The following is a 15,484-nucleotide window of genomic DNA, read 5'->3' as shown; positions in this document are numbered from 1 at the left end:
CAGGACAGGCTGGCAGATTAAAAGACAAACATTGCACAAAAAGTTGGCAGCTCACATACACAACAAAGAATAAACGTTTGCAGCAGTATCCCAGTACCCTGTCCTGAACTAACACGATGGAGGGAGAGAAAGCCAAGCCCAACATTTCCTCCAGAGAGTCTTCCAGGGCGACCTGCCTCCAGGTGCTGCCTCCATACCTGCTGGCTGGGCTGGGCATGGTGACGGCCGGCATGCTGCTGGACCGGGTGCAGGTCAGTGAAGCACTGCTTGGTGTTGACTCAGACAGCTCTGCTATACCAGCACAGGTCATCTGTAGCCCTAGTTACTCTAAAGCTTTTTACACAACAAATACATGACATAAAAAAGCAAAAACAAGGACTTCTTCTTATCTTTGATAGTATTGCTTAAACTATATGACTCTGACTGCATCTAGTATCCGTTACCCGATGATTAATATGTTTTATTAAGAAATTATTTCCAAACAGATGCTAACTGGAGAACAGCTTGCTTATTAACAGGAATATGATCAGTAAATGATCACATCGAGTAACCGGAAGGGTGCTGAAGGTAACCCTCTTTCTCTCTCTGTGTCTGAGGTGAGGTGACTAAATGGAGGTGGTGGGGTGTGTGTGTGTGTGTGTGTGTGTGTGTGTGAGGGGGGGGGTCACAGTGGCCTAGTGGATCTGATAAACTTACCTTGCCACATGGGAACAAACAAACAGATCTTGGCAAACAATGAAATATTGCGCAGGGGGCTTGAGCTCTGATTTTCACACGTGTATGCATGTAACTATACATAAATCAGCAACAACCCTCCGCTACATGCAAGTTATCTATGCATAGTTAATGCCCTCCCACCCATTCTTCCCCCAGTGCAATCCCAGAGCCTGGTGGAGTCACTGCTATTGTAAACTGCTGGTAATAATAAGTAAAACCGTACTTATTGCACCTTTAATGCTGAGATTTTGGGAAACCAGGTTCTGTGGCAAGAATAATGAGACACAGGTGCAGAGTGTGTACTTGTGATTTTAGGCACATCACAAAGGTGAATGGGTAGTTAACTTTGGAAGTCTTTTATCTTGTGACCTCCTTCTTTGAATTCATATTCAACCTTTTGCCCTAATGACAACAAATGAGGTGCAAAGTCTGGACAGATAGCAGGGAGCCCAAAAGAAAAGCCAGTTCCCACTTTGCTTCCTTTTTTTTGTTTTGTCTAATCTGCTAATCAGACAGTGGAGCAGCAGTTAATCAGACGTGTTCAGAGGCCCTAACTGCTACAGCATTTGGACCGAGACCAGTAAAAGCATTGCATTGAAAGCTGTGGGCAGGCTCGGCGATTAGAAAACCCTTCTATCCCACTTTGACTGATTTCACGCGCTAATCTATGTGTTCAACAGCCATATTGCCCCAGTTACTGCTCAACCTTTAGGGCGTCCTTGCAGCTGTTGCTCGACAATCCAAATTACAGCCGAGAGTCAGAGGGGGGAGCTGGAGAGAAGATAGCAGCCTTTCTACATCACGTCTCAGGGACACTTTTCAGCTGAGTCACTGTCATTGTCTCTGTGCGTGTCTGTGTGTGTGTGTGTGGGGGGGGGGGGGGGGACTCATACTTCTGTACGGGCTTGTGTGCTTCCCATGTAAGGAAAGAAAGAAGAACAAAGATCAAGAGCACGTCTCGTTTCTCTCTCATTTCTGTCACAATTTAACACCGTTCAGATGACAAATCTGCACAGGGGAATGTATACGTAGAGACTGTCGATTTTCATCTCCGTGCCAGACCTTGGCAAATATTTACGTGACGTGGAAGAGCAAATGACAGAAGAAGGACAGAGAGAGAAAGACAGATAAACGAGGAGCGACGGGCTCAAGGAGCCAGTATCTCCCAGGAGACGGCAGTTAGCGGTGGCCTGCGTGTTTCCTCCTATCAGCGAGGAGAACAAGTGTCCTCTCCAGGCAGCAGCAGCACCACGTGTCGGTGACAGGTACAGCACCTGCTGCTACTCAGAGTGCGTCACCCACTTAGAGTGAGGGCGTCGAGGAACAGGGACAGGGGGAGATCCAAAAGGGGAGAAAGCAGAGCTGCAGTATCCTCCGACGGACGGCCGAGTCCAAAAGGGCAAGTTACCTTGAGAGGGAAAGTGAGGAAACGAGAGCTAGAGGGAGCGAGAGAGTCCCGATACAGTCTGCTGACTCTGCTTTTCACCGCCTCCCCGCTCCCTGTTATCCCTCCCTCCATCAAGGAGCGCCGTCACAACTCATCCGTCCCGCTGCAATCAGAGGGAAGCCCCGGCAGCGGCAGGACAGGTGCTGTGGCTTGTGTGCCTCTTCAGACGAGCCTTCACCCTAGACACTCGTCCCGGCGTTCCTCTGTTCAACATGAGGAAGGGGCTCCAGAGCGCCCAAGCTCACGCAGGGCATCGGCAAAGCGAGGAGAAAGAGAGGGAGGCGGGGAGGGAGGAGGAGGAGGACGAGGAGAAGAACCGGCAGGAGCAGCAGCAGCAGAGGAGGGCTGAGAAGAAGCTGGTGGCCTTCTGGATGTCCTTGTCCCAAAGGACCTGGACCTTCTTCAGGCCCCGCGAGCGGGCGGGCTTCCAGCGCTCTGCCTCAGCCGCCCGCCTGCTCAAGAGTGAGGCATGAGGAGTGTGTGTGTGTGTGTGTGTGTGGCTGTAGTGTATGCATGTGTGTGTGAATGTGCGTGTGTGTGTCTGGGAGGTCCGTCAGTAGCAGAGTGTCAGAAGAGGCCTCGCAGACCTGCTGTCAAGAGGACCCTAATGTGTGTGTGTTCACCATTCTAGAGGACAGAGGCAGTTGGTTCCATTGCTTAGCCTGGCCCACCATTTGTAAGATTACTTGTGTTGTTGCCTTAGCAACGCTGGATTCTGCTGAGTGACGAGTGAAGGACAAAACAAGCTTGTTGAATCCTCTTCTTCAGCAATTATCGGTCAAACTAATTTAAGGAGAACTGCTTTTTTCACCTTTGCATCAGAAACATTACAGCAACAAACCATCACTTCTCACTTTCAAAGAACCTGGATTGAGGCTGGAGGCTACTGCACCTTTGCTTGGGAACAGTCAACAGAGGAAATATTCTCATTGCGTTCCCTCAGTGAAAGCGGATCGTCCATTTAAAAATAACAACACCAATCAGCTTTCACTCCCTACCAACCCCTCAGCCAGAGGCTTTCCGGGCAGGGATGGGTTAACAGGGATCAGCCATGGTGGTGACCCATCTGGCGCTGGAGCTGTGTTTCCAGGGGAAGAAGCTGAGGGGCTTCACCTGCAAACTGACCCGCTCGGCCCACGGCTTTCTGCCTGAGAGCTCGTGGATCATCGCCGCCCAGGTGCTGCTGCCGTTCCTGGTGTCCGGCCTGGGCATGGTGGCAGCAGGGATAGTCATGGATATAGTGCAAGTATGAAAAAAAAAGATGCACCAAAGTTTGTTTGTGTGTGTGTGAGAAAGAGAGAAAGAGGGAGAGGTTTGCCATGTTGTTTGATTTCAGTACCCTTCCTGCTACATACATACTGTACATACATACTGGACTTATAGTATGTTTGTGGTACTCAATGGGGAGTTTATAGTCATGTTATCATCTATTCTCATCTTTATGGTATCTCTATAATATTCCTACAGGGACTTATAGGGACTTACTGTAATATATTTGTATAGTACCCTTATGCAATTCATTAGTTCTTCTGTAAAGAGTTTATGGATAATTATGGATAGTATATGCTTTACCCCCAAAATAACCATTTACTACATTTAAGGGACACTCAGCCAATCTGTCCAAACTTTGCCGTAAAAGAATTATGTGACACACACACACACACTGCAGAACCCATAGGACACTGAGAGGCAGATAACAGTATTGGAAACAGAGGCAGATAAGAGTGCCACACAACAGCTCTTTCTCTGCTTCACCTCTTGCAGCAGCATGGCATGACTGGCTGCCTGAATTATGCAGTAGCTCAGCCAGCCGTTACATGAAGCATAGAGAGCTGAAGGATTGGGTTCCATTGGAAATGAATGGAAATACAGGCACTAATCAGATCAATCAGCGCTCACTGGTAGAATGATTCAGAATGTGTAAAATTCCCCACAGTCTCTATATGTTAGTTATACACTGGATTATATTTTGTGGCACAGCGAATCATGTGGTTTTAAATAGTAGCATTTTATAGGGTGTTTGGAAATAGCGTATGGACTTGGATGCACTGGGTGTGTTTTAATAAGTCCTCACTGTGTATTTCAGTGTTGGGAAATGTTTTAAAGAGTCATTGCGGTGTATTTCAGCAATGGGTGGGACTTTTGCTCTACACAGAATATCCATCCTAACAAGTCATTTAGGATGGATCACTGTGATGTATGTTAACACTGGGGCGTGCTTCACAAGCTCACTGGGGACATGTTTTGGCTTTAAGAGACCGCTGTGGTCAGTGGCGGCCAGTAATCGGCTGACTGAGTGGGGCGGGACTATATGGCTCTCATTGATTGACAAAACATAAACGATAATACAAACTACTACTACGTATTAGTCTAAATTATAAATTCACTCTTAGTTTAATATAGTGAAATTAAGTCATATTTCCTAATTGGCAATTTAATTATTACAGGAAAACTCTTAACATATATTTTAAATAAATGATGGAGGCAATAAAATCAATGGAAGCACATATCCACAGGTGCGAGTGGGCTGCCACCAAACCAACTAGCAACCTAACCAAGGGCTGGGCAGACAGTGTAGGCTACTTTTTACAATATTAAAAAAAGACAGTCCACAACCTGTCACCTTGGCCATCAGCAGAGGAACGGAAACAAAATGCTGCATTGCGAATGGAGCAGCCACACATGATTAGTTAGTAACGGATTTGTAAACAACAGTAACCTGATAGCTCGTCTGCTGCCCTACACACTTTAACAGTAGGTACCGTTTTTACCTTGTGGTATTTAAGTAACGTTAGTGGAATTATTTATCCGATAACAGTGTCGCAGTGCTTCAGTGCATTTAACTGAATTGAACTGAGTTGAATTGTACACGCGCGCCGTGGGTCTGTACAGGATCTGTGCTTGTTTTCATACCCGCTTCTGCAGAATACTCAGGTGTAGCTCTCCCTCTGTCTGTCACCAGAGCTCTGTTTGTTTGATGCTGATATCGGGTCTGTCCGGGCCAAGCTGCTTGGTATGAAGCTTTTCCTGTAGTTATATTAATGGCGGGTGTGAACATGAAAGATAGCGTCGAGAATTGTCCAATCACATTAGATCAAAAAACATAAAAACAATACCAATTCGCTGCCAATAAAAGTGGGACTGTCTGGGGCACAGAGAGCTGCGTCCCGTGGAAAATCTGAAGCAACCAATTAGAGAGCAGCCTCAGGTCACCTGCTCGCCAAAAGTTGAAGGACTTACATAGGCTGTATTTCAAAATGTAGGGCTCTTCACTTTAAAGTGAACATAATGAGGGCCACGCCCACTGCCGCCATATTGAAGGGCATTCCAATCCAAAGTGTGTAAAACTCGCCCCTTCAAAGGGCCCTATGTAACGGTCGTTTTCGAAGTGAGCAGGCGATGGTCACTTTGCTCCCACAATTCTTTGCGACGTCACGAGCCTAATCAAGAAAACGACGACAATGGCGGCGACCGGCAGCGAACAGTTCACATTACAATAATTTGTCACCTTATGGGAGTTATGCAGTAGGTTTATAACTTACTGCGAAACCGATAAATGGCCGGTGAAAGCAGTTTATCCCGTGGACAGTGGACAGTCTCACAACACTGATGAGCGTCTGCCTTGTTGACACATATGAGACGGCCCCGAAAAATGACGTCGAAGGGCATTCCAAACGACCGTTACTTGGAAACCCTACTCCCTGTGGCCCTTCAGAGTTTTCACTACGAAGGGAAGTGACTTCACAGGGTGTAGGGCGAAGGGATTAGCCCTCTGGAATGAAATGTAGCCATACACACTCATTTGGCCGGCGACCTTCACCCAGGAAGTATATGTATTCACACAGATACAATTTGGAACCAATTTTTAATGAATGCTGACAGGCGCTGACAGACTACCAGGCGCATTGTACAAGTAAAGAATTTTTATTTTAGAATTATTTCGCATTATGTAATTAATTTATGTTTAACATGTTTAAGTAGACTTTCTTCTCTAGTTGGAGGGGGGCGGCGCCCAAGCGCCCCGCATTAATGAACCGCCACTGGCTGTGGTGTTTTTCAGCACTGGGAGGTGTTCAAGGAGATCACCGAGTTGTTTATCTTGGTGCCAGCCCTGGTGGGGCTGAAGGGAAACCTGGAGATGACGTTGGCATCCAGATTGTCAACAGCGGTAAGTGGAAGCACAGACGCACAAAGCACACACACACACATACACACATATTTATGCGACTGAAAAACTATTATGCTTAATATTCTCTGAGATATCTTATTTACCTTAAAGATACAGAACAATGTTTTTAGTTCAGTCAGGAAAACCTTGCTATTGATTTCTACAATAAGGAGTGTCTTTTTCTCAGGTTGTGATGGTTCATTTAACTTGTTAACCGTTTTAATAACCCTCGCTCTATGCTCAGTCAGTTCTCAGTAGTTAGCTAACCAAGGTAGCTAGCATTAGCTAACTGTACCCCGACTGAACCAAAAGTATTAGTACTAGGAGGGATTAATGCTCATCGATTCCGCCATTACGAGAATGTATATTATTATACCACTTATTGCTGGTTTAACTGTTCTTCCACTGCATACTAATATTTGTTTCTTTGGGGAACAAATATCTAGTGCAGGAACTTCAGCATCCATTGAGAGATAGATATATATATATACATATATATACTAAGTATTTAGTATTTATTTATATATATATATGTATAGCATCCATTGAGATATATATATATCCTGTACCACCTATGGCCTAGGATTTACGGACCCAACCAAATACTTGGGCCTTACCACAATGTTAGATTTGAAAGGTTACAGACAGAGCGGGAGACGTGCATTCGGTACACACAAAATGTTTATTTAATTTGCTGTAGGGAAAGAGAAAACTGCTGCAAAGAAACTAAAAGGAAAACAGGTTAGTCCAAACAATAATCTCTTTATTATAAATAATAAATATGGATAAAATATTGATTAGCCTGATGCAGGTTGTAGCAGCAGAGAGCAATAATTTAGGAAAGCCACCACTAGGGGCAGAGTGAGACAAGGGCACGTACTGCAGGGAGATACTACAACCCCAATAACGACACACCACATGTGCACAATACACCAATACACACTAGTACACTGCAGATCCAATGAACGCTAGGTGAAGATGGTAACTGCAAACTTTAAAGCTTACCACACCGCATGCAGTGAACACAAATTAGGACCCAGTCTACTCCCCGCAGCGCGGTCCCTCTGCTCAAAAGAAAGAAACATATACAAATGCAATTTCTAGTACAATGTTAGGAAATAGAGGAGGGGCAGGTGTAGTAAACTCACCGCCTACCTCATAACCACTGGGCTACAGCACAGGGCACACAGGAATCACCAAGGGACAAAGCCACCCTAAAATCTGAATCACCAAAACAATATATGACTATGAACTAAATATTACAATTTCTCATTCTCAATCCTAGACTTGCATTACCTGCATCAACTGTATTGCAGAAGAAGGAGAGGTACCCTACACACCAAACCTTTGTCAGGCTCAAACAAAGGAAGGCTGGCTGACACATGTCCATATGAGGGGGAATGGACTGCTAATCAGTTCCAATGACCCGCCTACTAAAGGCGGTGCCCTCTATGTGTATATATATATATATATATATATATATATATATATATATATATATATATATATACAACTATAATTTAATAGAAATATTTACAGTATAAAACGTGGAAATCAAAGATATGCGATCGATTTAGCAAACGTGGTGGTGTATGTGCTCAGATGAGAGAGAGAGAGAGAGAGAGTTGAGAGAGAGGGAGTACGGTACCGCCACCAGCGGGTGACACAAATTACATGCGTGTAAGTGTTTAGCTTGTTGGTAGCAAAAATACTACTTAGACTAGGAAACGGTTACAGAAATCAACGGACCCAGTGCCATTAGAGACATAAATATACGAAGGTAAAAACAGACCGACTTTGAAAATCCTGCATTAAACCTAGGCTGTGACAGAGACAATTATGTGAAACACCATTCATTTTCCCCAAAGAGAAATTGCTATGGAACCGGAAACCATATTTGGGCATGTGGGCGTCTGACTTATGAGGTCTATCCATAATGGAAGTATGGTGACTTATAGTTCGGCAAGCAGCACCTCATTAATTATGCATACTGTCGACGAGTCAGAACATTAAAAAAAATCTGGGTATATGTGACATCATTTACACCAGTAGATTGGATTTCTAAAACGGTTTGATTCTGTTGACAACCAGAGGGAGAGTTTTACAGGGCGTTAATATATTTTGGACAACGTCACACTAACATGCCCTTTGATAAACAATACCATGTGATTGGGAGATGTGATTCTCACTGCACTGGACCTTTAACACTATCTTCACCCGTTCTTCTCCATAGGCCAACACAGGGCAGATGGATGAGCCTCAGCAGCAGTGGAGGATGGTGTGCAGTAACCTGGCCCTGATTCAGGTGACACTCTGCTCCACCTCCCACTCTCCATCACATTAATAACACACTCCGTCACTTTGGTCTTTCTCTGTTGGCCCCTGGACAACTCAGCTCAAGAAGCTTTATTGGCGTGATAAGTTCATCCTTACATTGCCAACTGTTCAAAATGCTTTATCAATGGATCTCAACTTAGATTAACTTAACTTAACTTAACTTGCAAGAGTGCAAGAGACTCCATGTTGCATTTATGTTGCGGTCTCTTGCAGCTACAAAGTTTTGGCAACAGGCAAATCACGTGTTTTTTGCTGCGTTGTCTTTCATAATGTGACATAGTTTTGATGAGGTAACATAGCTAGGTAGCAAGCCCTAATTAGGTTGCATAATTAAAAAAGAAATTAAAACTTCAGAGCTTACCATCGATCCAAGCATTGATTTTAAGCCGTTCAGCTGTGGCCAACAAGCATGTTAACCATGTTAACCATCTACACATCAGCCAAGTTTACCTGGATTACTCTTAGGAAATTAATGGACTTAGGAATGACTTATTGATTATTGTATTGCTCGCAGTGTGAATATTGGGTTAATTATACAAACATTTCTCAAACATTTTCATTCATTCATGACCATGGCAGTCATGATATTGGACGGTCAGCAGGTTAGCTTGAATTTGGAAGCTCAGCTAGGATAACTAGCTAACAAAGATAACTTTGCATGGCTAGATTTCAGAATGCTAGGCTTCATATTATTAGCTCCCTCCTCTCTTACCCCTGGCCTTTTTTTTACTGGGGATAGATAGATAGATACTACTCGTCCACTGTGCTTTCTCCTCCATCCCCAGGTTCAGTCCACGGTGGTGGGCTTCCTGGCGGCGGTGGCAGCCGTGGGGCTGGGGGTGCTGACCAGAGGCAGAGTGGATTTGGTCCAGGCTGCTGTCCTCTGTGCCAGCAGCGTCACCACCGCTGTCATTGCTGCACTGTCTCTAGGTCAGACAATGGCACAATATTGCTGTGACTAGGGAGCTGCAGAGTAACGAATGCTTGAGAATACAACAGATATCAGAGTTTATCAGTTTAGTCTTTATCCCGTGTGTTCCATCAGGGCTGCTGATGGTGGCAGTGATCACTGGCTCCAGGAAAGTGGGCATCAACCCGGATAACGTGGCCACGCCCATCGCCGCCAGCCTCGGAGACCTCATCACCCTGTCTTTGCTTGCTGCGGTCAGCGGCTTCCTCTTCCATTACAGAGGTCAGAGGACTTACACATACACAACATGCCCTTTTAACTAATTCTCCTGTTAGTATAGCCCAAACAGCCTCAAGATGCTGTCATTCATTTGCATAGATCAAGTAATATATTCATGTAAATGTCAGCATGTCAGCAGTACTGAGGTGATTAAAGAGCATTTCAGTCAGAAGAGGGCAGCAAAGTTCACCTTTGATTCTTGCAGAACTCACCCAGTAGAAAGCAGCAGTAGAACTCTGGTGGCATCTTAAAAGCCACCAGAGTAGAACATGCTTGCCATTGAAATCTGGTCAAAATCTCATAGTGTTTGTCCACTGTTTGTTTACTTCTCAAAGCACATGGAGTGTGTTTATTTCCATGCAAATACCCATTCCTTACTTATTTTGTTCTGTGCTGTGTTGCTATCCAGACATGTGGTACCTGCCTCCTGTGGTGTGCATCTTCTTCCTGGTACTTATCCCAGCGTGGGTCATCATAGCCCGTCGCTCTCCACCAATCAGAGAGGTGCTAAGGTCAGGCTGGCAGCCGGTCATTGTGGCCATGTCCATCAGCAGGTAACTGTCTGGGGACACCATGTCCTCCAGAGGATCTGATTAGACTGTGGTCTGGGTCTGAAAGTTGGACCTGATGAAATCTATCTTTATTTGACTTGAATTGAGTTGTAAAAGTTGGGAATGGTATGGCTATTTTACATAGATGTCTCCTCCAGAGGTTTGTTAATTCTTTTGTCCTATTCCTAGTATCGGTGGTCTGATTCTGGATAAGACGGTGAGCGATCCAAACTTTGAAGGCATGGCAGTGTTCACCCCTGTCATCAATGGTGAGTGGACAGAATACTCCATGCTAAAAAGTAAAGCACATGCCTGAACCTTCAGACTTCAGTTTATTCTGCATCTCGTTGGATTGCAATTTCTCCAAACATCCTCAAGGAGGCATCTGACATGGAGCAATATGGGTAAAATAATAATAATTTTAAAAAAAAAGGTACTGTACAAAAAAAGAACTGTACATCAGTGTGCGTTTTGTTAATATCTAGATTGTGATTGGCATACAATGAGTCACAGTCAAGCAATATGACCTGATCAGAAGTGGTGAGGACAATTCATCCAATGTCCTCCATGTTACTATATACTGTATTTCCCCCTCTTAGATGAAAACTGAGCTAGAAATCTCCACAATTTGCAAAAAGTGAAATTTACTCTTACAAAATTATTGATGGCACAAGATTAAATGACATTTTGCTATATTTTTTAAAGGATTGTAGGTGGGTTAAGTATGTGTCTGACACTTTTTTACAGCCTGGATCTTCATTTTTGAAGTATTGGATGATGAACTTCAGATAATCTTTTTTTTTGTTTTGTTTTGTTTTTTTGCCCAAAATGGATATATAGCATTTTGGAAATTAACTCTACAATTGTACTGAGACAAATGAAAGTAGGAATGTGTATTCTTTGACTTTTCTCTTTCAGATGCTTTATGCATACAGCAGAAGAAATAAGCCATATGGCATATTTTGATAGAGTAATAAGCAGAAATGGGATTTGGGGCTGTGATGTTTCCACAGACATTTAAGCTTCATAATTAGCGTCATTGTTTACAATAAAAAAACTCTCATGTAACTGATCTCATATGGAATTTGTTGGAGCATCCAGACGCCCAGCAACTAATCTCATTATTCATAAGTCCTGGTATCCCCACACCCTCACAGTGAACTATTAAGAGTTTTAATGGGTAAGCTCTAAAGCCAGATATTGAAAGGACTCCAGACTATTAATCATTCATAAGGTATTAAAGGGCTGCTAACGTTAAACAGTCTCCCGCGTATCAAAGGAACCTCAGAGAGGCGTGGGGGAAAGTCCTGAAGGTGCCAGATCTTCAGTGACAGTAGTCCGACTTGGTGTGTTTGCTGCCCACAATGAGGCATACTAAGTAGATAGGAATAACAATGGGCTTTACATAAACCACAAGCCTGTTCAGAATGCCAACTATGCATTCACTGGTTCCCATTTCCGCAGCACCTCTGCCAGCCCCAACGCTACCAAAGACTCCTGCATATATTGCCGTCCCAATCCAGGAAGTGCATTTGCATTCCCATTCAGCGTTCTGCCCTCCTGGCTTGCTGAGCAGAAACACTCCTACCGGTCTTGTCCACATGATCCATGCGGTTCAAAGCTCTGCGAGCCAAGAGGTTTTGTTCTGCTCTTAATGAAGCCAGCCGGAGCAGAGTATAGTGTTACTATGAATGAAGGAGTATGGCACAACATTGCGATCGCCTTTTCCAGTGCTTCAGGGGGAAAAAAGCAACAATGACCTGTGACATTGTGACTTTGGAATAAATGCTAAATAGCTTTCAAGCAAAATTGACTTGATTTACAGTTAGACCAATGTACTGGTTTGCCAATATATTGGGGCACAAAAGTCTTTTATGAAAAAATAGATATCGGCCAGTCAGTGTCGTCCCCCTCTGGTATGATGGATGTGATGCAGTTTGTTACATTACATATTTATTGTATATTAACGCTACACTGGTTGTCTATGGGAAGACCTTAACCTGAATTAATTGTCATGAGACATTTTGATCATATTTCACACAAGTAAGCATGAATAAGTTATAGAATTATTATTAGTAGTATCCAGTGTTTCAATGGGGAGTTTTAGTGTTCCATGGTCTGTTTCAGAGGCTTTTCCACCCTGACAAGAATACAATTATGGGGGAAACACTGAATACTTATTGTGTAATTTTTGGCATAGAAATTGTAAAATTTAAAAAATCTTGAATATCAGCACCAAATATTGCCTATTGGTAGTTTCAATCCAAAAAACTGGATCTCAAAAATCCATGTTGATTGAACCCTACTTTTTCCTGCCAGATGAGATCCTGCCATCATCACCAGGACAACTGTAGATAGTTTCTTCCAAACCCTGTCTCTGTTCTCAACTCTGATTCATGTCCACTCAGGTGTAGGGGGAAATCTGGTGGCCATCCAGGCTAGCAGGATCTCGACCTACCTCCACTACTGGAGCGTTCCTGGAACTTTGCCATTGAAGATGGGTGTGAACTGGCCTGGCCCCTGTGTTACCTTCTGCTCCTCAGGTCAGACACCGCAAAAGCAGCAGATCAAACATGATTTAAAGGTGCTACGTGTATTACTTTAATAAATACATCAATTTTGAGACATTAGTATCATTACAGTAAACAAACCAGACCATCACCGAGAAGATTGTGTACAACCAGGTTTGGCTGGAAATCTTCTGGATTGCTTTACTGCACAAAACAGGAAGAGGGCGCTGTTCTTCCAGAGTAAACGTGGAAATGGCAGATGGTGGAAGGAGTGAAAGGCTGATGCAAAAATCACTTCCCACATGTTTATCTTCTTCAGAAAACCTTTGACCAAAGAAGCAAAGGTCCTCTTTGTGACATGAAGCAACGGGGGCTTATCGGTAATGTGGTCTTAATGTGGAGAAACACTAGCATTAACAATACCACTGGTGTGAGATAGAGGCTACCGGTCTTCTCCACCATGGTCTCATTTATTTACAGTAATTATATGCTACTCATAGCACCTTTAAACAGAAACAAACAAACACAGTTTAGTTAGGCCTAGAGAAAAGGAAGCAGAAACATCTGATCCTTGTTAGAGAATCAAGAAGATCAAAGATCTTTGCAGAATACATGCATAAAAGTTAGTAGACAATGGACACAGAGTGGTACACACAGCTCGTTACTTGTGCTCTCATTCTGTTTGTCCATAGAAGTGAACTCCAAATCAGCCAGAGTCCTGGTCATCCTTGTAGTCCCGGGTCATCTACTCTTCCTCTACACCATCCACCTCCTGCAGGGAGGCCATACCGCCATGACACCAGCCTTCATCACCTGCTACCTGTCTGCAGCGCTGCTCCAGGTCAGATCGCTCATTCAGATGATTGTGCCAAAGCTCCCAGCTCCATTACATTGCAATCTGAAAACTGTGCACTCATTTCTATTAATTAGCGTTTAATAGACAGCTTGTTATTGCTCTTATTATGCCTTTTGGCTTCGACGTGATGGTGTACTTAGCAGTCACTTAACTGCTGAGTGGACTTCCAAGCCTGAAGTGTTGTCCTTTGTATGTATTTGTATTGTTATAATAATATTTGCTGTTATATAGTCTTGTGCTACTTCTGTTCTAATCAGCATACCTTAAACAAATGAGTGGTGCAAATAATTAAATGATGGGCAGTAAGTGATTGGTTTCACATTCTTTATGGATAAAGAATCTGCTTGCTGTGTCGTATTTGTTTTCCAACAGTTTGTACCTGAGGTGCTCTTGTTTCAAAATGTCAACATCCAGGTAGTGATCCTGCTCTCCATGGCCAACCTGATGGTGCGCTGGCTGTGGCGTAGGGGACTGGACCCAGATAACTTCTCCATCCCCTACCTCACGGCTCTAGGTGACCTGTTAGGAACCGGCTTCCTGGCTCTGAGCTTCAGACTGATTCTGCTGGCCAGTTCCTCTGGGACCGGAGTTTGACAAGAAGTACAGATTGGACCGTACCTTAGTTAAGTGGTGCTGTGTACCCTGAATATACTCTTGTCTGTATGCAAGTGGCTGAAACACACTGCAAAAGTTGGATAAAAAAAAAAAAGGGAATGGGAGGGGAAGAACCCAGAGGAAAGGCCATTGGCTATGTGAAAAAAATACTAAAAAGAGAAACAACTTGGAGCAAGACAGAAAGAATAAAGCGAGGAAAGTATGCGCTAATACTGCACTTTGGTCTCCTTATTTGCCAACTCACTGTGGTCAATAGCAATACAATGTTAACAGGAATTTCACTGGCCTCACTGTCAACACCACCAGGCTTACCTAGCTCTTTATCTAAAAAAATCTCTTTATCTAAAAATGGACGGAACAAGTGGGGAACCTATATACTGTAGAACCACTACTGTAGAAGTTAACATTTGTACACCTATTGTAACCGCTTTAATGTCAAATAGCAAATGATTGTATTAAAGCAATAATAACAATATATCATTTGAGTTTAAAAGTATACAAGTATATAGCAGATACTGCACTCTCTGGATGGATGTTAGATTTCACCATGTTTATTTCATGTAGATATGTGCCTTTAAACCATGATGAGCCATGAGTTCTCTAATGTGTTCGTCTGAAGGTCACACTCTTAAGTTTTGCGCTGCCAAATGTTCCATGGATGATGTTGTGTCTCAATGTTCGTGTGTGTTCTAAGCGTTGGCGATACAGATATTTGTTCATGCTATTTTTGTGTACAAAAGATTTAGTATGTAACTCTCTGTATGGGGCCTTTTCAATCGTTTGATATGCACTTTTAGAACAACGCTCGTCTTTACTGATCTATGTTTATGGAAACGGCATAACCACCAAAGACTGTAAGAATAATATTTTCAGTGCTTCCGAGCTTAACTGAACTTTGTAGGTATGCTATTACATTTGTAACACCTTCTCAGTGAGACGACATCTAGAGAACATCTTTGCACCCTCATGTTTTGCTGTTGAAATAAAGATTGACACGTACCAATCTAAAGTATGGTGTCATGATTGCAGTGCCATTCTAAAAGGATAGACAGCCTAAATGTCAGAGATGAAGCAAACTATACAGTACTGTGCAA

At 43.5% G+C, this 15,484-nt stretch overlaps 1 protein-coding gene across 2 annotated transcripts; it reads left to right on the top strand.

The window, feature by feature from the left end:
- Nucleotides 1–200: 200 nt before the first annotated feature.
- Nucleotides 201–14,369, top strand: LOC139921881 (solute carrier family 41 member 1-like). 2 transcript variants are annotated; one of them, XM_078283677.1, is made up of 10 exons: nt 201–251; nt 6,225–6,332; nt 8,566–8,637; nt 9,455–9,599; nt 9,715–9,861; nt 10,268–10,412; nt 10,599–10,678; nt 12,818–12,952; nt 13,612–13,760; nt 14,190–14,369. In XM_078283677.1, exons 1-10 carry the CDS (start codon nt 216–218, stop codon nt 14,367–14,369), a joined length of 1,197 nt encoding a protein of 398 aa, XP_078139803.1. In that variant the 5' UTR covers nt 201–215. The 2 variants fall into 2 exon arrangements, with proteins under 2 accessions (XP_078139803.1, XP_078139802.1); XM_078283676.1 differs by lacking the exon at nt 201–251 and adding an exon at nt 3,216–3,410.
- Nucleotides 14,370–15,484: the final 1,115 nt, after the last annotated feature.

Source organism: Centroberyx gerrardi, chromosome 5 (genome assembly GCF_048128805.1).
Source record: "Centroberyx gerrardi isolate f3 chromosome 5, fCenGer3.hap1.cur.20231027, whole genome shotgun sequence".
NCBI classification, from domain to species: domain Eukaryota; kingdom Metazoa; phylum Chordata; class Actinopteri; order Beryciformes; family Berycidae; genus Centroberyx; species Centroberyx gerrardi.
This window is presented reverse-complemented; position numbering and strand designations above follow the sequence as displayed.

Excerpts from the sequence above, each read along its gene's own strand:
- LOC139921881 (XM_078283676.1), top strand. The coding sequence starts at position 3,216 with ATGGTGGTGACCCATCTGGCGCTGGAGCTGTGTTTCCAGGGGAAGAAG. Across the intron at positions 6,333-8,565 it reads CATCCAGATTGTCAACAGCG|GCCAACACAGGGCAGATGGA; the intron begins GTAAGTGGAAGC and ends TCTTCTCCATAG. Across the intron at positions 13,761-14,189 it reads TGTCTGCAGCGCTGCTCCAG|GTAGTGATCCTGCTCTCCAT; the intron begins GTCAGATCGCTC and ends GTCAACATCCAG.